General features: G+C 39.7%; 1 protein-coding gene across 1 annotated transcript in view; it reads left to right on the forward strand.

Annotated features, from left to right (window-relative positions):
• Positions 1-2: 2 nt before the first annotated feature.
• The window catches only part of NCBP1 (nuclear cap binding protein subunit 1, 80kDa), a gene marked incomplete at its 5' end in the record, with an annotated part of 32,269 nt that continues 9,582 nt past the window's right edge, over positions 3-22,689 (forward strand). The window contains 17 exons of the mRNA XM_009328983.1: positions 3-56; positions 819-919; positions 2,231-2,387; positions 4,358-4,465; positions 5,032-5,153; positions 5,646-5,715; positions 7,318-7,533; positions 8,565-8,662; positions 10,051-10,114; positions 13,366-13,476; positions 14,750-14,814; positions 15,562-15,624; positions 16,950-17,024; positions 18,142-18,245; positions 19,103-19,225; positions 20,467-20,569; positions 21,911-22,004. Coding sequence (XP_009327258.1) covers positions 3-56; positions 819-919; positions 2,231-2,387; positions 4,358-4,465; positions 5,032-5,153; positions 5,646-5,715; positions 7,318-7,533; positions 8,565-8,662; positions 10,051-10,114; positions 13,366-13,476; positions 14,750-14,814; positions 15,562-15,624; positions 16,950-17,024; positions 18,142-18,245; positions 19,103-19,225; positions 20,467-20,569; positions 21,911-22,004 — 1,728 coding nt within the window. The remainder of the gene's footprint in view (positions 57-818; positions 920-2,230; positions 2,388-4,357; positions 4,466-5,031; positions 5,154-5,645; positions 5,716-7,317; positions 7,534-8,564; positions 8,663-10,050; positions 10,115-13,365; positions 13,477-14,749; positions 14,815-15,561; positions 15,625-16,949; positions 17,025-18,141; positions 18,246-19,102; positions 19,226-20,466; positions 20,570-21,910; positions 22,005-22,689) is intronic.

Consider the following 22,689-nt stretch of genomic DNA (forward strand, 5'->3'; position numbering starts at 1 on the left):
GGCCGTCGGAGATCGAGGAGAGGCTCGAGTCGCTCATCTGCAGGGTGGGAGAGAAGGTAGGCGGGCCGCCTGCCGGCCGGGGCCCGGGCGGCTGCTCCAGAAAGTTAAAGTTGGGGTTTCTTCCCCCGCGTTCCCGCACGTTGTGCGTTAGCCGTTCGTCTGTAGTAACCACCCAGAAAGAAGAGATTATTTTTTTTATGAGGCGGTTGGAAAGTCGCCAGCTTTTGCAAAACCACGTGCTAAAACGGGCAAGTGCTTAAATAGTAGTGCTGTATCTTCCAAGCAATGATAAACTGCCAGTGAATAGTTATCACCTTGCATCTGCGGATGTCGTTGCTGGCTCCAGTCTGCCAAGGATGTGGAGGAGCTGACCTGGCCTGCCCGTGGCACAGGTTTCAAGTCCTGACAGGATTTGAGGCTAATAGAAGGGGGGGTAAAAGGATAAGGACAAAACCCGTGGTGCACTGAAAAAAAAGTTGCGAAGGTGTTTCGTTTCACGTTGTATCATTAATCAAGGCTCAACTGCTTTACCAAGGTGTCCCTGAGGCAGTGTTTGATCTTGCATCCCAGGGGAGCACTGGAGTTCCTTGTGGGGGAGGTGGGTGATCAGATGCAGCTCTTCTGAGGAGTAGTTGCTCCATCTTTCAGGCAAGTGAAAGCGGTTCTTTACTGCTAACGGAACTGAATCGTTGCTCTGAAAAAGGAGGTGACATGAAAGGATGCTCTTGCCCGACTTCCTGGTCTTCCACGTGAGACTCAGGGGCTCATTCATATTGCCTGGTTGATGATGAAACTTCTAAAAATTTTTTTTATTTTAGAGTAATTCATCTTTGGAGAGCAACTTGGAGGGCCTAGCTGGTGTTTTGGAAGCTGATCTACCAAATTACAAAAGCAAGATACTAAGAATACTATGTACTGTGTACGTATGCAGGAGGTCTGGGAATCTGGGAGGTGCTTTCTTCTCTGTGCATAAGTTTAAGTGTTCAAGGTAGCTTAAATGTAGTTTAAGTGTTCAAGGTAGCTTCCTGAGTGCTGTTATAGCGTTGCGTTTGTTTTGCTACAAACAAAAGAAATAGAGGAATAAGCTTATTACGTACTAGGTATAATTCAAGGAAAATACCACTTTACGTTACTTTGACTTGAAATGTGTACAAAGGCTTAAAGCAGATAGAAGAGACCACAGAGCTGCTCTTCAGTAGCAATGAGAACGCAGTGATGCTAGGCAATATCCTGTTTCCCAATGAAATGCTTAACAGCACTGAAGCTATTGGCTGCTGACACTTATTTATTCTTATTATCTGTGCTGTTTTCTCGTTGCCTGTTCCTCCGCTCTGGCAATGAGATGCTCGTGTCTTCATAAACCCATCCTCTAGAGGAGGGGAGCTGGGAACACGAAGAGCTCAAAGCAGGCTCTCTGGTGGCTGACAGCTCTCCTTCCTCTCCCTAGCCAAGTGCAGGAGCAGAGGTGCCCTGTATCAGGGTCACTGAGCGGTATCTGAGGGAGGGGTTGTGCAGGGTCTATGGCAGCAGGCAAGAGAAGTATGAAGGATGGGTGTGGTGAAGAGGGAGAGTGTTCCAGCCCTGCCTTATGTGGTGGTATTGCAGATGCTTTGAATCTGTTTTGTAGCAATGTTTGTTAATATAAGGCAAATAGTACATTTTATTTCTTAGAGCAGTAAGACACTTATGAAAGTATAGGATTAGCTTACATGCATACAAAAATGATTGAGGAAAATTAATTCTTTGCACTAGGACGTGGCCTCCCCTATGCTGTGCTTAAAATCAATTACTTTGACTTGAGAAACTTGGAATCAAAATTAATAGCATAAAATGTGTACACTTCTTGTGTAATCTTGCTGTATAATAAAATTATTCCTAAACTGCAAACTTAAAACAACTGCTTACATCCTTGCATAAGTTCTCTCACTTGTATTATTTGGCCAACCCTCTGGAATACTCAACAATTAGATATAAATAAAAAGCAAATACCTTAAATGTACTTGAAAGTGACACTGCCTTTCTAAATGACTGTAGTTAAAAAAAAAAAAAAAAGGATTGTCTGTAAAAATATTAACTATGGGATAGAACTGTAAGATCATGCTAGCACTTTTTTCTTATTTCCTCGTAAGACAAGTTTAACTTGCAATAAGCAGATTTGGAGATGCTATGCAGTACCCAATTGGCACACGATGAATGAACAACTAACTCCATGTTTCTTTTTCTGTGTCAGTGCACGTCTGTTACCAGAAAAGCTTACTGTTTACACGACACTAGTTGGGTTGCTGAATGCCAGGAACTACAATTTTGGTGGGGAATTTGTAGAAGCCATGATTCGTCAGCTTAAAGAATGTCTGAAAGTCAATATGTATAATGAAGCTGTGCATTTAGTAAGTGGTTTTTTGCTTGTTTGTTTTACATTTTTCCTCATCCTTTTTCTCTCCTTCTTCTTTCACTTTTTTTGTTCCAGAAGAGCTGGACCTTTCAGTGTGTGTTACAGTCTCTTCTGTCATCTACATGTAGTGCACTGTAGATATACCAAGAGGAAACGTGTATTATGTGAGAAGTATTTCCTTCCTCAGGGGAGAGAAGTCGTATTACAGTTGCAAAATTGACTTCCAACTCTGTGTTTTCCCAGTGACAAATTAATTTGCAGTAAACAGAGGTGCTCCCTCCCCCCACCTGTTCTACAGTCATATGTAAAAGATAGATGAAAATCGTGCACTTTTTTTTGTGTTCAGAGATGTATGATGTTCTTGTGGCTCCCATGAAAAAAAAACCTGAAAAGAAAACGAACGGTCTGGTTCTTAAAAGCTATATTTGGTGGCTGTTATCAGGCCTGTGTTTTCATTCTGTTAATGAGGGGTGAAGATCAAGCAGGCAGTTTTAAGTGCTGTCTGTCTTTGAAACCATTTGCTCAGCTCTTGCTGCTTATAGATTTTGTCGGCGAAAAGGTATTAGGACTTCAGCGGTGTCTGATTTAGAAGCCCAGTGCCAAGCTCCCCAGCTTCTTTTGAAGCCCACTGGTGAAAATTAAGATTCTAGTATTTCAATGTATTTTGTCAAGAGGCTGCTCTTCAACTGTGGGACACTTTTGCTAATAAAATCCTCATTAGAAGTCTGAATGTGCTGTCCCTTGGCTTCAGCTTCACCTTCTCTGGTCACACTCAGATACAAATGACTTGTGAGAGTAAAACTAAGGGAGTGGCAGTGAAAATCTTTCCTCAGCTTTGTCAAAGACTTTTCAAAGACTGTTCAGAGCAATGAATATCTGGAAAGTAAGAGTTTGGTACTTTTCTCTATTGCAGTTGCTCTTCGAGTACTGAACTGTCTGCTTAGCCCAAATCGCTTTCGCAAGACTTCCTACCAGTGATCTGCCTTCAGATCAAAATACCTGTGTTGGTTTTTTTGACTACTTTTTGTGAATCTGTCCCTAAGAAAAAATGAGCCTTTAAGAAAAAAATATGTGAGATTTTAATTGCTAGAATTTCAGCCTATATTGTCTGTTAAGGTTGTGGTGATACTGGGAGAGCTTGAGTCCTACTAGGGCTTTGTTTAAGTCTGAAGGCAGGATACAAATCGAAAGAGAGGGGAGAGGAAAAAAAAAAAAGGGGGCACTGCTCTGCCCCAGGTGTTTTCTACTTAAATTCCCATTTCTGTCAGTCTGGATTTCTTAGTAGAGTGCAGCCAAATCGAGGATACATTCCTGCCGTGGAGATTTTTTTCTTCCCAGGCGAATAAGGTCGTTTGACTCCCAGCATGCCATCAGTCTGTCACATTTCTGAAGCCTGAAAATGCCAGCAGTTTTTACATAGGCTCTCTCTGTGTAACTATCTGTGTTTATGAATAAATAATTATAGAAATTGTGTATAATGGCATACAGATTCAGCACTGCTGTTTCCTGATGCACATCTGGACTCATGAAGCACTGGATCAATCCATCTTCAGCTTTTTAGAAGTTTTTTTCCTTCCACTTCTGTAATTTTAGTGATCTGATACCATTTAGAGTAGACAAGAAGCACAAGCTTTCTTTTCTGTAGTATCAGTTTGCATGTCTTTGAATGCATACTGGTGTTTCCCACCCTTCCTTAATTAGAAATATTATCCCTTGCAATGCTACTGCAGTGAAACAGACTACAGACATTACAATGAACGATATATTAGGCAGCGCTTATGGGACCTGTTTTCCAGGGTTGAAAGGTGGGTCTGGACAGTGTGCAGTATTTCTGCCTTCGTAGTACTGAATGAATACTGGACTTTTATTGATGCTTTGTTTTAGTCGTTCAAGTAATGTTTATTTGTTCTTGTGCAGTCAGTTTAAAAAGTACTCATTTAAAACAATTATTTTTTTCTTTTTTAGGTTCGTTTTCTGTCTGATCTTGTGAATTGTCATGTAATAGCTGCACCTTCAATGGTAGCTATGTTTGAGAACTTTGTGAGTGTGACACAGGAGGAAGACGTACCCCAAGTAAGCAAAAGATCTGTAGGCTCCTCTAGTGCTGTTTTCACATTTTTTCTGTACCATTGCTTCTGTACTTAGCTTAGAACAGGGGAGTTTTGGAGCTAGCAAACTAAATGGACTGTCATGGGCAGTTTCCTTAGCATGAGTAAAAGGAGCCTGTGGCAATTAGAAAATACATGCATACAGTAAGAAAGTATGGTCCTTTATAGTGAGGTAGCTGAAGTGAATTCGTTTTACTTTACAAGTAATTGTCTGACAATTGTCTGACAATTACACTGTGCGCTTGCATAGTGCCTGGCTTGTTCTGCTATGTCGATAATCTGCAGAAGGACTGTGAAAGTGATACCATTTTTTTAAGTCTGCTTGTCACAGTTTAAGTTAAAAATTATACATTTCAAGCAAGAATTTTTTTTTTTCATGGCTTGCCAATCCAGTCTTTAGCTGCTGGTCTTTACATCCTCCCAAAATAATAGTTTTGCTAATGTTTTAATTTAAATTAAAATGGGGGGTGTGTACGAAATCTTTTGGAGCTTACTTGTATACTTGGATTTCAGTATATTTCTTTCCTATAGGTACGATGTGACTGGTATATGTTTGCATTTCTGTCATCTTTGCCTTGGGTTGGAAAGGAGTTATATGAGAAAAAGGATGCTGAAATGGATCGTCTCTTGTCTCAGACAGAAAACTATTTGAAGTAAGTCGTAACCCGTTAAAAGTACTTCTCGGTATCTATTCAGGTATGGATTAATAGCTTTCATTATTGCTCACTTAAAAGTATTCTAAAGTCTTAGGTCTGAACCATTCTGTGGGGAAAAAAATCCCTGAAAATAGAATAGGTGGAGAGATTTTTGAATTTGAAAAGTTTTATTGTCTTGCCTAGTTCTAGGGTATGTTGAAGGTCTTGTTCTGCTCGTGCTGGAGCAGCTGCAGTTGTAAGTGTGCTGTGAATACTGATAGGTTGTTGCTTTAGTGCTCTGCAGTGTGGCTGCCTTCTGTCTAGGTGCTTCAAGTTAACATTGTTGTCAAGATACGATAATAGAGATATTTTAAGTAATTACAAACCTGGTTTTTATATACTGTAGACTACATTGTTGAAGAGATCAAATACAAATACACTCGCAATAAGAAAAAATTCCTGCCCTAAATTAGTCTTTTAAAGGTCAGGTTTTCTTTCCTGTGTAAACAGACGCCGCCAGAAGATTCATGTACCCATGCTACAAGTTTGGACTGCTGATAAACCACATCCACAAGAAGAGGTGAGCGGACTTTACATTGCATTCTTTCAGAAAGTTTGAAAAACAATTTTTTAATAAGGTGTTCTTTTGTCATGAAATTAAAAAGCACCTCTGAAAGTATTAATGCTTTGAATTGTTTCCCATTTGTCATTAATTCTAACAAGTTCTACATGAGGAATTCTCTTCTAAGTCTTGGGCCTAAAGATAAGGTTGTATGGGGTGAGTAGGAGACTGTTCTGTTGTTTGCTGACAGGACCCTGAGGAAATGTTACGAAGTGAGGAATGGTTGTAAATTGTATTTGTTTTGGAACTGCAGATACAGGGTTTTGTGTTAAAAGGACCTTTGTGAGAAGCGGAATGTAATTCCTTACTTACCCCTTAACGTTTTCCCTCTGCAAGAAAGAAACCTTTGTAGCGGCTTTGCTTTCTCAGCTCTAGGAAGTGCTAAACAAATATGTAGAAACTGTATGCAGCAGTTACCATGCCATCTTTCACAATTAAGCCAAAAAGACTGGAGGGGAGAGGTGGCGTCTGGCTAGTTTGGGGTGGAATTTGCCTTTTCAGATATTCTTGGGTTTTTTTCTTTCCCCTAAGTTTGAGGACAAACTTATTTGGAAAGTGAGATCTCAATTGATCTTCTGGGAAGTTTTGGAACATGGCCCTCTTGCATTTTGTTCACTGTTCTGATTAAATCAGTCTTAACAATTGTCTTGTTAATCACAATATGGAGAGAGAGGCTGTCTGATTATGATTGATTTGTCAATGTGAGTATTTTGCCTGCCCAATATCTGAATTTCCTTATTTAGTTCAATAGAGGAGAGATTAGCAGAGTGTGTTTGAGACCGTGTGTTTACCCAGACTACCGTAAACACAACTGTTCACTTCAGGTGCTAGTTGTTACTAGTTTTTTTCCCATTTTGTAGTGTGATAATTTCAGTAAATGCAAAGCACTTCCTTGTAAAGACATTTCTTGCACCAGTTATAACTTGAAACTTGGCATTCAGTAAGGCCACAGGCCTCCAGAGTTCTTGGACTGCTTTTAGCAAGAGAGTAATTAAACAAAGCAAGCCTATTGCCAGTTGCACAGGTGTCTGTGCCATCTCTGGGAGAATGCTGGGACTCACAATTGTGTTGAAAACCACGGCAAAGGTATTTAATATTTCATAGTATTGTGTTTGTCTTGAATATGCAGTAGCTGGTAGTTTTGATTGCTCTGGGAACAGCATGGCAGTCCTACAGAATGTCTTTCCAATTTTAATGTTGATATTATGTCTGTTTTAATACTACCAATGAGCAGTGACTGAAGTAATGTTCACTGCTGTAGTTTTGCTGGCAGATTCAAAGGATGGCTGTCATGCTCCGACTCCTGGGCTGCCTGTTGGTGTTTAGAAACCTGCCAGTAGTTAAATTTTACTAACACAATGTTGTGTGGAATTAGGAGCAGCTCTGGCGTTTAGAGTTCTTAAATTATTTCTTGGTTTACTGAATCAGAAGTTTAAGAAATGGTTTGTTTTTTTCTGAATGGAATACGCAATTTAAGAAATACATTTCTGATAGTTCAGGGAGCTGCCAGCTTTGTTACGAGATTCAGCGCATCTGATGTTTCTCACCTTTTTCCTTCAGTATTTAGACTGCCTTTGGTCTCAGATTCAGAAGTTGAAAAAAGACCGTTGGCAAGAACGACACATTCTGAGGCCCTACTTGGCTTTTGACAGCATTCTTTGTGAAGCGCTGCAACACAATCTGCCTCCGTTCACTCCTCCGCCTCACACCGAAGATTCAGTGTACCCGATGCCAAGGGTTATTTTTAGGATGTTTGACTACACAGATGACCCTGAGGTATGTGATTGCTGTGGGGGATGGTGAGCGGATTTCACAGTTAGGTTCCTCGGGCAATACTGGTCAAAATGTGATGTCCCCTCTCCCAGGATAGTGAGTGGTTTGAAGACCAGCAGCAGTTCTGCTGTGGTACTTACACGGAAATGAACTAGGTGACCAAGTTACTGTACAAAGCAAATCTGTGAGGAGCAGAATTTAGTGAGTGAGATGTTGTGATGCTTTCATTTAGAATGACAATGTTGATTGAATTCTCTAATGTCTCTAGTAAAACTACATTCACAGAGTTAGACTTTCTTTCCATAAAGTTGGTGATTTGAGTCTTTTTCCAGGCTAGGTATTTATTGTGATGTTTAAAGCCTTGTTTACGCATCTGTTAAAATTTGTTGATGCATATTGTGGAACAAAGGAGTGCTTAACTGGGATGGGTGAAAGATCCATTTATCTCAACAGTCTGCCTCCAGCATTGGTGAACAGCAGATATATAGACAAAAGTGTATAGGAATATGAAAAGAATATATACTGCTTTCCTGAAGTGCTTTTATACCTCACTTTGCTTTGTCTGCTGCCTTTTACCTTCATTTATTGGCCCCTGTTTTTTGCAATGAACGAGACCATGGCTGTGTATTCTTTCCACTCTATCCTGGCTGTTCCTGGCTTTATTTCTTTATCAAATTCCAGCTCAATTGTGATTTTTTTTTTTCCAGGCTGCATGGTGGTAGCCTTGCCTGATGGCTCCATAAAGCAAAGGAAGAAGCGGATGCTCCGTGAACTTACAGTCATGTTCTCTAATTTTGTTCCCATTTCTTTTTGTAATGAGTCCTAGTATTAATTTTGTTTTAAACATCAATCTGAGGTTTGCGTGGAACTGTGTCACACCAGCTTCTCAGACCTGAAGGATACAGGGCAGCTGAGACCTCACTGTGTTTATGTGGACGTTGGACTATTTTTTCCACCTGTAAATGTATGTAGGATAGCTTGCTATCGGTGGCATTAGCAGTGATCTTTCATGAGTCTTAATTCTTTCTTACCAGGGCCCTGTCATGCCTGGCAGCCACTCTGTTGAACGATTTGTAATAGAAGAGAACCTTCACTGCATCATCAAATCCCACTGGAAAGAGAGAAAGACTTGGTAGGAAGAGCTTAGCACTATGGGGCCCTGGCGCTTTTTACATGCTACCATGGATTCGGTGCCATCAGGGATATGCAGAGTCTTGCACTCATTAGACAAGAGCTCAAGATTAAACATTTCCTAGAGCGTTTGATGAAACTTGATTTACTATAGTTAACTGTATTAAAACTGTTGCCTGGAATACTGCGGGTCTGTAATATCTGGATAATGGAGAGTCTGTATGATCCAGGGGGACAGTGCCTTCTTGGGAAGGGAATTCCTTGATAATACAGGATGTGCTGCAAAAAATACGCAGACACACCTTATTCTTCATGGGAGCACTGTGGAGAGTGTGGTTGTGTTATGCTTCCTGGAATTTTGTAGCAGCTGGTTTGCTGGGGCACAGTGAGCCTTGAGCTGGTTCATCTGCCGTTGACTGCGCACTGGTGTTTATGAACACACTTCTGCTTCCTACTCCTCCTTGTTGCATTCTTCTCTATGGGATTGCACGGCAGGATAATTGAGCTCACTCTGGGGAGTCATTGCCGGGCCGGCAGATTTCATTAGTTTGAATTCAGCTGTGCCAGGAAGCAGTCAGGGCACTTTTCTTCATTTCTGCCTGAGCAAGATCTGATGTTGGTAATTGATAACCAAGATGGTTTGCCACAGGTAATTGGCCATGTCATGCTTCCAGATGAAAACCACCGAACTTTGTATAGAATTAAGTAAATGGGCAGAAACAATGTTTTTGGTGATGGCATGTGATAAAGTTTTTTGGTTGCAGCTGTTTGATTCAGCAGAAGCTAGAAATTCAGGGTTGTTGCAGTTACTGGGATAGCCTTTGTTAATTCTCAGAGGAAAGTAAAAGGCTAGAGGGAGATACAAGATTTGCCAGAAAGGTAGAAATAAAATCAAGGAAGTAGCAGTTGTTTGCTTTGTAATAATGAAAGGTGATAATGAGCTGATTAAAAGATGAAGCATTTGAAGCCTGAAAGTTTCTTGTATAACCCATTAGCTTCACTGTGCTTACAAGTCATTCCAAACATCTGTTGTTTGGGGTTGTTTTTTTTTTCCTTTTAATATATGCATGCCAGAATTACAGATCACCATGACTATTTATGCAAAACTATTTTGCGTAGCGCTATAGTGTTCAAGTGATGTAACTACATAGAGATAAAATACATCATTACAAATCATAGTTTAGGCAATGCTGGTGTGTTCTTGTGCTGTTTCTGTTTTAAGTGTTCTATGGATTGATGGACAGACTTTGGAAGGATTGTTGATTTGTTTGTACTGCTGTTGTGTGAACTCTTGCCCAGAATGAAGCATTTTCTGTAACCTTGTTACTTGATCCTTACATCACATTTGCTGTGTTATGTTCTGAACTAAATGTATCTATGGTTTTGCAGTGCTGCACAGCTCTTGAGTTATCCAGGAAATAACAAGATCCCCTTGAACTACCACATAGTAGAGGTATGGATTTCATAGATAACCTCTTTTTGTAGCTCCGTTATTTCACAAGTAACATGTCCCAGTTAGTTCCGTGATAAGTCCATTAAATTACAGTTTGATTTGGGAGTCAACTAGAACCTTGTTGAATTCAACCAATGGCTTTTAAATGAGCGGGTTATATACAGTTGAGTGTTAATTTTATGCTTTTTGTTGTCATTTTAACTTGGTGCAGGGGAGCCTTGGTCAAGTACGAAAATTTAGTGCACTAGTAGTCCAGGTTGTGGCCTTTCTCAAACTTTTGAAGTTTTACATATGATGGTTCTAATGCATGACGCAGTCTAAGAGATGGCTACATCTGAGTCACTTTTAGTTTAAAAAAAAAAAAAAGAATTAAAATACAAGAGGAAATGGGCACTTTGAAATACAAGAAACTCCATTTAAACATAAGAAAAATCTTTTTTTACTGTGAAGATGATTAAACACTGGAAGAGTTTGCCCAGAGAAGTGTGGAGTCTCTATCCTTGGAGAAGTTAAGAACCTAACAGGACACAGCCCTGAGCAACCTGGTCTAGGTGACCCTGCCATATGCAGGGGGCTTTTGACTAGATGATATCCAGGCAGACTCAGCTGTTCTGCATGATTTTATGTTTGGATTGTCTAAATGATTTTGTTCTACTGGCCCTGAAAAGAACTTGCAGTGAAATAGCGGTGTGTTTCCTCCGGGGCATCCTCCATATTGGAGAATTTTAAATAATCGTAATGTGTATCAGAAGAGCAGCGTAGGTTTACTTTTGCTGCTTCCTTTCAAGGGTCTGTTTTCAAGATGCAGAGCTGTAAAACAATTAATTTCCATTAAAAGTTGAAAGGGATTAAGACATTTCGGTAATAATGACACCTTGCCATAGAAAGGCTTTATGAAGAAGTAACTATAAGTAGGAATTTCAGAGCTAATTATAACAAGAAATAATCTTACGTAGAAGATTTATCTTAATAAAAGTGGGTTTGAGAATTCCTCTTGGCACCAAAATGCCAACTATTCTGAATGCTGTAAAGTTACATTACTTTTGGTCAGCTTGTTCTTTCTGTACTCTGAATTCAGAACAGAGGAATCTTAAAATTAACAATAATTTTCTGCCTTAACATTGAAGTATCTTCAGTGGTCTTATCTTCAGTATCTTTAGGTGCTGTATATGGCTGTGTGCCTTATGCTCAGCTGTACGTTAATGCCAACAAATAGTTCCTGCAATTTCTGATGAAATAAGTTACCTAAAGGCCCTCGAAATTCTTTGATTCAGAAACTTGTAGGATGTGAAATAGCAAAGGTTTGTGTAGATGAAATTACTGGGAAGAAGTGCAAGATTGGTGTATAAATTATTTGATTATTACTGTAATAATTTCCTTTTTCTTGCAATTTTGAGTTATTTTAGAAACTTAACTTCATTATTTGTCTATGACTGCTTACTTTTAATTAAGCTCCAGCGTTTTTAAGGCTTAGCATGCTTTTTTCAGGCTTCTGTTCATTCTGCTTACTACTGCTCCCTTGTAAGGTCTCTCTTAATAGTCAAGTTGGTGATAGGTTGCTTTCAACAACGGTTTAATCTGTGAAATTTCACTAACTCTTTCAGTAAGTCACAGAACTGTAGAAATACTATGGTCTAACAAACGAAGGAAAGTGTTGTTTAAGGTTCAGAACATAACAGTTAGGCAGAAGTAAATACAGCCTGAAAGTGGTTGTCAGTACCTTCCCAAGTATGCCTGTTTTTGAGGTCCCTGAGGCTCCACGTTGTAGTTTGTCAGGCCGAGCACAAAATGCTCCATGCTACCTGGAATCTGTGTGAAACACTGAAATGTGGCACCTTTCTCTCAGTAGCTTCTTATAGACGTGTATGTGGGTATTTCTGGTAGCCGTGAACAGAGAATGTCTGGGCAGCGTCACTGGGTTGTTGGACTGCTATGCCCTGTTGTGCTCCTACAGCTTTTGGTACAACTTACACTCGACAGAGTTCAGACATTCAGATCATCAGTGTCCTGATCTTTCTTGTGGCCTTGTTATTTTCACAAAATATGGTATGCCAGTTTGAAAGAATCTGAACATTTGATAATGAACATGTGATGAATATCACAAATACAGGTTTATGCAGTATCTCAAACAGATAATGCCTGATCATCCAGTTGTTATTTCCTATCTTGAGGAAAGGAGCAGTTTCCTACCTGACAGGGTCCCCCCTACCTGACAGGGTCCCCCCTACCTTTTTGCCATATCTGTCTTAACAGTATGTCCGATACTGTGACGGAAAGGTTCTCCAGCTCCTTACAGTCTCCTCGTGCTTTCAAGTCCTTCCTTAGAATAACAAGTTCTAGTCGGTGTGTTTTCGTGTGCTGTTTGTGGAGTCCATAAATGGATGTTGATTTCTTACACTAGTAAGAAGATTTTCTAAAGCTTACTTATTTAAGCTTCAATTCTTCCACGTTTATTCAGAAGTCTAAAGTTAAAGAGGAAATTGACCAATCATAATCAATCAAAGTTTCCTGATTCCTTTGATGTAATTTAAATCTAGTTGAGGATGGCATGCAAAATAAACAGAAACTCAGAGATGAATGTTGTACAGTGATGATCTTTTCATAGCCCTTAAAGATTGGCATGCTGTTATTATAGACAAACTTGAAAATAAAAACACAAATGCTGACTGCAGGATTGTTTTCAGTTTTCTCTGGAAGGATCCTCTGCCAGGGGGTACTGAGCATATATTTTTGTTGTATGAAATGCTGCCTGTAATTTTCAGTTCAAAGTTGTGGCTTTATTTATGTAAGTTCTTATATAGGAGAAAAGAGGACACTATGGAAAAGATAGCAAATAGTCTTTAATACTAAACGCTTAGGCTTCATTTACTATGTTTAATATTTATATTTATTATTTAACAGGATCAGATTATTTCCACTTTTCCCAGATCATGTGGTAGCACTGCAGTATTGTAACTGTGCCCATTTCTACAGTTACATGGTGTATTTGGTAGACATAATAGATGTATAATGCTGGTGTTGTGTTAGTATGAAATAATAAGGGCAGTTAGAGTGGACGGTATCAGTACAGTGTAGGGTTACCATTACCTCTATAAGTTTCTCTCTCTTTTTCCTGGAACGTACATTTGACAGCATAATACGGACCTTTTTGGGTATGTAATTGTTTAAGACTGATGGCCACTATTGTGAAGCTGAGGGTTGTGCAGGCCACATCGGACTGTGCTCTGATTCTATGCCTTCCTCTCCTACAGGTAATATTTGCAGAATTGTTTCAACTTCCATCTCCACCACACATTGAAGTCATGTACACAACGCTCCTGATTGAACTGTGCAAACTTCAGCCTGGCTCTTTACCACAAGTCGTATCCTTTCTGCACTTCTGGAGAGTATTTATAAAATGCAGTCTTTATTTTGTTTGTTCTGTAGATGATGGGCTAGCCATAAATACTGGCAGTATTAATATTTTACAGCAGCTGCATGAAACTTTGCCTGTAACACTCACATGAAAGAATAGCACAGCCCACTCAGCAGAAGTCTAGATTTGCCAAGTGGGCAAGACTCTTCAGCTTTCTGGACAATGTTCTGGTACTTCCCCTGACCTTCCCAAGAAGGGCTGTCTTGGTGAGGGGATAAAATACAATACTCCTGTTTGTCACTGCAGCCTGTTCAGGTCTGGACAATGTGTGGCATGGTCACAGACACATTAAAGGCTGAGAAGGAAAGGAAGTGACAGACTTGATCTTTTGTTCTAACAACTGTGTGAGTGCTCCTACTCTTTTTTTTTTAGTAGGAAGTGTAGCAGATGATTTAAAGGAACTTGCCTGACTTCCCACTCAGTGCTCCTACTAGAGGCATTCAAAAGGTCAATAATCATCTGTCAGCTCAGACAGGGTGGCTAAATGCTGAGGAAGGAGGCATGACTCCCAGCTAATTCTGGCTATTACATTTCCCCTGCTTTGCTGCCATTTTAGATCATGTTAGAACATTGTTTTAGATCAAGCTACAGACTGTGAGAATGGAGGATGATTAACAGATGTCTGTCCACTGGTAATTTCAGGCCCAAATTTTCATTCTACTTGATACCACTCACTATGTGCAAATCACATAATCTCAATGATTAGAGCCAAGTCTATTTCTAGAATGGGGCGGATGTCCATGCAGAAAGTTTTTTATGTTAATAGGGACACCTTAAGAAGGATAAAGCCCCTGTTGGGTAAAGTCAGTGTAGGCATACTTTCTCAAGCCTTCAGTGATGATCGAAGATTGTTTGTGGATAAGCAGCAGCAGCAGCCCGTGAAGCTAGACTGGTGAGATTACGGAAGTACTCCATAAGGAGGTTGGTGTCTGTTCATATCAGTGCAGTTTTGCTTGTCACATGATGCGAATTCTGGCTTTCTATGGAAGAAGCCGACGGTCTTATTGCAATAGTGGAAGAAAAACAGGCTGGGATTAGGGGGTAGAACTCACTATATGCTTCACTTTTTCCATTGTGGATTTACTGTGATTTACCCAATTTTGGAGTAGACCCAGGGAGCTTTCAGTACAAAAAGTTGATGACATTCTATTCACAAACTGAAAGGAATAACATCTGACTTACCTAGTGTTTTTCTGTTAACCTTAATAAGAAACTTTCAGCTTGCACAAGCCACAGAAATGCTGTACATGCGTTTGGATACAATGAATACAACATGTGTGGACAGGTAAATGTAATTTGGAGACAATGGAAAATATTCCTCAATATTCAGTGTACAGGAAAAATGAAGAGGCTACGGAAAGAGTAGCCTTGTTAGAAATCCTTGTTAGAACTTTGTGCTATTCAAAAATGTTTTCTGGGTGCTTGCTTTGAGCAATCTGAAGAGAAGGTGGAGGACTGACTACTTGCCTCTCCTTCCCAGAAACACTCCCCCAGAGGTCACAACTCTAGCTGTCTGTACAGGACAGTTAAGATTGGTGACAACTTTTCCGTGTTCAAAGCTGTTCATACTTGCATAGTACTCTGTTATCTAGTACTATGCCTGCTCCCTAGTGGTCTGGGAAGCAAGTTGGAAGTGGAGTTAATGGCGTATGTGCCACTAAGAAGAGGAGAGTGGTGGTGATTTTTGCCCTTTGAGTGAAGTCTGCGTTGTGTAGGAGAGCTGTTAATTACTCACCAAAAATGTGAAAGTTGCATATTCGCAGTAAGTTGACATTTTAATTGTTAGTTTAATAGGTAATCTCTTTGTGTGGAACAGAACATGACAGGCTGTCTATTTGTCCATAAAAGCTTCTTTCTGACTCTCCAAACTCAGTCTTTTATATCTGTCAACATAAATGCCTGTTTAATGCTGTAATAGGTTCAGAGTTTAAGCTTGCCTTTGAAAAGTAGAATGCATTTATAAGAAAATCTCAACTGAAAGTTTTCCTGCACTTCTGGCACTTAATGGAGCTTTCTTTTTCTTTTAATAAAGATTTATTAACTGGTTTTCTCACCACTTGAGCAACTTCCAGTTCCGTTGGAGCTGGGAAGATTGGTAAGTTTCTCTCTTTTTGATTCGAACCTGATACTGCAAAAACCTTAAAATTTAAAACTTACCCAGGAAGTGTCACAGCATAGTAGCCCTGTTAATTGCTTTCCTCCAGCTCTTCTTAATCTGTTCACCACCACTCAGTGGTAGACTATCTTGATAATTTCTTTAGTCACTGTATTGTCCCTGGTGAACTTTGTGATAAATCTCAAGCCAGTGTAAATGTTCCCTAAACAGGGGGAGTTGAAACATTATGTCTTTAATTTGTCCTGCACCCTCAATCAGTTGCTAGCAAACTTTCCAAAATGGCTCCCCAATTTACTTTTAATGATTTGCCCTGACTCTGTATCCTGTATTCATTCGGTGATCTTGCCGTAATCTGTCCTACCTTAAACCTTTCATTATAACCTTTATCCTTGAGACCTTGTGATCTGTTTCCCTCCTGCCAAATCCTAGCGCCCAAAGTTCCATCAGAGCTGGCCCTGTCATCCATTCTTACCATGCCAAATCTTGAACTCACATCTCTAGCAGGAGCTCCCTGGACTCCATCAATGTCTAACCACAGGTTCCCCTGAGCTTTCCATTCCAGGCACCCATGTAGCAAGAGAGATCACTTCAGGGTTAAGCCCTCCCTACAGTAACTTCCATAGCCTGCTACCATACATGCTTTCCATAGCTGATCTGCCTAAGTGTCCTTGTGGAGAGGGATGCAGCCCTTCCTGTGATACGTTTTTGTGGCTTTACTTAAGTTTCTTCTGTGGTCCTCATGTGGAATAAGTGCTTGCTGGCTATCCTAGTATACATCCACATTGACTGACCAGGCAGCGGTCTTCAAAGAGCTGATTTTTCTTTGCCTGTATGTTCCTTAATGGCAATACTTCTGTGGGTTTCTCTCACAAGCTACCATTTTTCACAAATCTCGCAAGTGAGTGTATTTGAGACTTTTCTTTATCAGAAATGTGTTTCAAATCAGCCAGAACATCAAAAATTCCTGTGAGGGAGGAAGAGACTATGAAATCACAGAAGGTTCCTCTCCTAAGGAAAGGGAAAGCCACCTAGCTGTAAGCACAAATTATTTTTAATCTGGTGGGGGAAGGGAAGCTGCCTGAAAATATATCACACCGAGACGAGATTCCAAGAATGCTAATGGCCAATAAGGAAATGTGATAAACTTACCTCATTGTCTTAAAATTGCTTACACTGTAAAACTAAGTGTCAAGCACTCCAGTTGTCCTTAGACCATGATTGTTTTGTACCTATTAGACCAAGCCAAAAAGAGACCAAAGCATAAATTCTTTTGCTAAAAGCTGTTGCATTCTGTCATTTGATAGGTCAGATTGTCTTACTCAGGACCTTGAAAAGCCCAAACCCAAATTTGTGAGAGAGGTCTTGGAAAAGTGCATGCGGTAAGTAAGATCTTTTGATAGTTGCATTCAAGGCAAAGTTTGATCTTTGCTTCTGGATACTGTTGGATTCCTTTTAGCTTGACTCTTGTCTTAGGCGTGTCTGTGCTTACAATTCAGTTTCAGTTGAGAGGTGAGTCTGTTGTTTGTATGACTTTAATCTGGTTTACCTGTTGTAGGACACTTAGGACACCACTTTAGAGAGAGGGAGAAACAGGTGGAGCAGATGGTATGTCCAGGTGTCCCAGGTATGCACACCTATAGTTACAAAGAGACATGCTTCACCATAGGCATGGAAAGAAATAGAGTTTAGACAATACTGCTAGAGAGTATTCAGCATTCACAGAAATGGAGGGAGCTGATCATTAGTTATACTAAAAACTGAGAATCTAATCTTGATTATTCTAGGTGCCTCTGATGTTCATTGACCTTAAAACAAATAAACAAGCAAACGAATCTCCAAACAAACAAACAAAACCCCCAAACCCAACAACAAGAGTACACAATCAGGGCTGAACTTACAATTGTTGAGATAGAGGGATATAGGAGAGAGAGCAAAATGTTCAAAAAGCCTGTGTTTTTCAGCATCCTACATGAAAACGTTCATCCGTTTTTGGGTGAATTCAGTATAGGAAGTGTGAAAGTATTGTGCTGCAAAACAAATGCAATTTTTCTGTGGCAGTCTTCCATTTCACTGAAAACTCTGGTAGCAAAATTAAGCCTTTGTGGGAGTGAAGTAAGCTGGAAAGTAAAATGAAGACATCCAACTCAATATTTTTTCTGCTTTGAATACCAACATCTTACTAGTTTTCGGCAGCGCATCTTAGGCTTTTGCATAAAACGTCCTACCAGGCAGCCTCTAAATCTTTTCACAAGCTAAATTAGTTGTATGAGGATGAAACTCTAGCATCAAAGAGTTCAAATAGAAGGCATCTACCAGTAAGTTTGGTTTACTTAGCTCTTACTACCCAGCAGAAACTACCATTCTGTTGTATAAACATCATGATTTTTGTTCTATGAAAGTTAAATACAGGAAAACCATTATAAAGCAGTCACTTTAGAATTAGCCCTGGTGTTATTCCCATTTTAATTCTACTGCTGTGAAACTTGTTATTTCCAGACTCTCCTACCATCAGCGAATAATAGACATTGTTCCGGCAAGTTTTTCTGTCCTCAGTCCTGCTAATCCAGTGTGCGTTTACAAATATGGAGATGAAAGTAATAGTAAGTATTAAAGTTACTGAGGGGTCAAGTTGAAGAAAATAGTGTTTCAGAGCAAGGGAGCACGCTAGATTGACTGTAATATCAGTTGTCTTCATAAAGAAGAACACAGCTGAAATAAATACGCGTGATTTTCATATAGGTATATATGCTTCATGTGAGCAATTAATATATATTTTAATATATATTAAGCCTGGATCTCTGTAATGTAATTATCTTTGTTGCTTTATGAAGAAAAGAAAACCCTGATACATGAAGTTACTCTTGCTGAGGTGGTTGTCTGGCAAACATTGTTTGCCAGAAGTCTAAAATTGGAAAATTCATCTATTTCCCCTGTTTGGGCACAATGCTATGCAAAAGTCAGCATATGAAGTCATAATGTGGGTTTATTTCTTGAACTTCATGAAACAGTAGAAGATTTTACCAGTAAACTTGGTTTAATGAAGCATACAGGGGCAGCAGATTATGTGAAGATTGAGGTGGAGAGATACCTTGTTATTCCTTTTATTACTCAGTATAAAGACAATCGGAAGCATAAAAGTGTCATCATCAAAGATATAGTGAGGAAAAATAGGGAAGTATTGTATTTTTAGGAAACTGGTGGAAGCTGAAGTAGAGCTTTAGACAGGAGAGTGATTACCTGACCTCAGCTCTAAAGGTTCTACTGTAAGTTTTGAATTTAATGTGAAGACCAGGAAACGTCTTGAGCAGGTTTATGGAATAGTGATGCGGACAATGATGCTGGAAACAGCTAGTTTTAGGTGTAGCTGGAAAGTGTACTTGTTTCTCTGAGAGGCAAACTGATGTTAAAAATACTTACTTGCCTTCTACATATTTTTGACCTCTTTGCTTTTGTTTAGGGTCTCTTCCTGGATATACTGTGGCACTCTGTTTAACAATTGCAATTAAAAATAAGGCCAGTAATGATGAAATCTTCAGCATTTTAAAAGATGTGCCTAATCCAAACCAGGATGATGATGATGGTAAGATATATGCTGTTAGGCTTTGGCAGGCTGTAATTTCTTTTGTGTGTAGACTAATCTGCCACCCTTTGGAGCTATGGGTGTGGCAGTTAACAGAACTGTATGCTTTTTCTTCTAATAGTTGGTTTCAATTTATCAGTAAATGGAAATAATACACCATTGTTAGGGTTTGTTGTAAACATCTTGCATGCAGAAGCAGGCCTGTTTTTCTTTACAGAGGTAACCTGGTGCTTGAGATGTGTTTTCTTGTGATTTATTGACAGAAGTAGCATGAAAGAATTTAACATTTCCTTTGCCTTCAGCAACAGAGTGCAGTTCATGCTGTTATCCTCACGCCTGAAATTCAGTGCTTGTGCCCTGTCTGAGAGCTTGCCTCCCCTCAGTGCAGACCCACAACAGATAAGATAGCCAGCAAGCTGGCTGTAGTCTTCCACAAATACAAACTCATGATGGGACTCCACTCATGTTCTTCCTAGCTTTGCAGGCACAGGCAGCATTGATTCCTAAAGCCTTTGTGTTTTAGGGAGTGAGAAGGAGTGCGAGACAGAATTAAGAAGTGATCTTTACAATGGGGATGGCTTCAATATTTCTGTAATATTTGCAAGTGTTCTATTATGCAAGCAGAGAGCAGCAATGATCCGTTTTTTGCTCTGGGATCCACTGTCATGTTTCCTGATTTGCTTCAGGCATCACACACTGAGTGCTCTCCCTCCTGCCTGTTCTTCAGCTGCAGGTAGCTGCAGCTCCAGGAGGGGACTTCGCACCATTCACCCCTAGTACCCCCGTATTTGCTACGCATGCTTGCTGGACCCTTCTCCCATGTCATAAATAGCCAACCGCTGTACCTTAATCATCCTTACCTGCCCCTGTCCTCATCCACTCTCCCTTCTTTATGGTCTGCCAGGCCTTCAGCTCAGTGCATAACTCTGCAGTTTCCTTGGCTGTCTTTCTCTGCTGCTGTCCATCAGTGCTGTTACATGTTGGTAGGGTGGATGTGTCTCTGATAGCTTCCTCACTGACCTGGAGTTCTTTCTGCACGTTTTCCTCATGGCAAAATGGGAGCCTGAAGATCTGCACGTTTTGGAAAGTCTTTACTAGCTCCCTGCTCAGCCTCGCAAAACCCTCTTGATTAAACTCTTTTGTGAAATGAGTTAAAACCGTAAGTTATCTCTACAGTTTTATGAGTAGCTTACGTGCTCTAACTTGAAGTACTTATAGTTTCAACTTTAAATAACTTGCAGATGAAGGATTTACCTTCAACCCTCTGAAAATAGAAGTCTTTGTTCAGACTCTGCTCCATCTAGCTGCAAAGTCTTTCAGCCACTCCTTCAGTGCCCTGGCCAAGTAAGTGTAACGTGCATTATTTTGGGGCTTACAGAACTGTTTAATTCTGACAGTGAAATGCATGATAAAAGTACTGGACTGCAAGCTTCAGCAATGTTTTAGGTGCTCCACAATGCAATATGATTAGGAGAACTAATGATGCTTGCTGAAGGAATGGTAGTGTAAATGCTAGGTTATATATGTGAATGGAATTAACAGAAATTTGTACATTAGAGCCATGTGATGTAAATCAAACAAATGAGACAGGTTTGGAACATTACTCCATTTTAGAATTACTCGTTTGCTGATTATGGTGAGGAACAAGGGTTTTCTCCTTACATTTGAATGACTGGGTAGCTCCCACTGTAATATCTTGTACTGTGATTATGACTCTAGAACAGTTACATCTGTATAAAAAATGAAGAAAGAAAAAGAAAACATGAAACTTCAAAGCTGTCTGCTCTAAACTTATTTTATCTACCAAAGCACAGTAAAATCCATTCTAAAATACTTCAGAGTGCATCCTTTAAAGATACGCTTTTAACTTTTAAAGAATTTACTGCACTTTTTTTGGCAAAATGAGGTAAAATAACTGATTTTTAATCCTGTGTGCTTTGGAGTTGCTCTTAAGTGGTCTTGATACATGAAGGGTAGTCACATGCATCTTAATGACTTATTTTTCTATCCATCCTTAAAGATACGTAAAGCTCTTACAAAAACATGCACCTGGGAGCTTTATAGAGGCAATGTTGATAAGAAGCTGTAGGTAGTAACAATCAGTAGTACAGGAGGCAGGGTGATATGAATACTTAGAGCCATACTATTTTCACTGCTGCACACCAACAGTGGCAGCCATGAGATCAAAAAGAGCCTCTTATGCTTTATAGTTACATTACAAGAAGCTGGGTTGTGAATGCTGTGTGGCAGTCAGCGTAACTCTGCTAAAATAGAGGCTTTTAGCAGCATTTCCTTCAAAAAGAGGCAGATTTGATAAGTGTCTAAAGTTATGAAAACATATCTAGAGGAAGGTCTAAGGCTCAAAAGGCAGCAAATTTTGCTCCAGCTGTGTATAGATAAGCACACGAAGCATGAAAGTGCCTCCTGCATTTAAGAGTATGAGAAATGTAGCCCAGCTTCAGGGAGTAGGTTCACCACTAAGATTTAAGTTGCTTTTAGGAGCTGTCATGTCTTTGTAGCCTATTTTAGTTCAGGATGGTTATATTTTCCAGGGAATAGTTGTTCAAGAATTGCTGCAGACAGTCACAAAATTTTCTTTTGGCCAATCTAAACCACTTGCCTTGTATCTGCTGCTCTTTTGACCTGATCCTAACCCCTCCACTGACGACTTACATCTATTAAAAGGTTTCATGAAGTCTTCAAAACGCTTGCTGAAAGTGATGAGGGGAAACTCCATGTTCTGAGGGTTGTATATGAGGTTTGGAAAAATCATCCACAGGTAAGAGGTTGCAATGTCAAGTGTCTTTGTGAGTTTCAACTCACAGAGGTCATATTTAATAAAAAACATTACAGTTTGCTTTATATCCTTTAAAAATAACTTGTCTGTTGTCATCTTATTTGAAGGAAAGTTCAAGCTGTATTTACTGTTGTTACTAGTGCCTAAAATGAATATTGGACATAACATATATACCATCAGTGAAGCCACTTCTTCCTCAGAGTTTATTTTGGGAGGGCAAAGGCTGTCATTTTGACTCAAATTCATACTGTGCTGTTTGTTGTACAAGAGAATAACTTTTACTAAAATCATGTTTCTGTTCAAAATTGGAAAACAGTGCAGATGTGTAAATTGAAATAAGATGTAGATCTCATATCAAAAGCAGGCCACATTCTTAGAAATGTGGAAACCTGGGGGTTTTTAGGGCTTTTTTTTTTTTTTTTTTTTTCAGTTGCTAGTGAAAGCTGTACAGTTATTTCACAAAGCTCATACTGGAGTCACTGTTGTGCGTGGGCAGAGTGAGTGGAGCTGCAGTCAGTGGCTGTTCAGAACAGATCAGTCTGACAGTGCCATGATGATGTTCATTCTTGAGCCAGAGGAAGTAACACCCTACTATGCTGTTTGTTGTACAAGAGAATAACTTTTACTAAAATCATGTTTCTGTTCAAAATTGGAAAACAGTGCAGAT

Source organism: Pygoscelis adeliae, unplaced genomic scaffold (genome assembly GCF_000699105.1).
Source record: "Pygoscelis adeliae isolate BGI_AS28 unplaced genomic scaffold, ASM69910v1 Scaffold127, whole genome shotgun sequence".
Classification (NCBI taxonomy): domain Eukaryota; kingdom Metazoa; phylum Chordata; class Aves; order Sphenisciformes; family Spheniscidae; genus Pygoscelis; species Pygoscelis adeliae.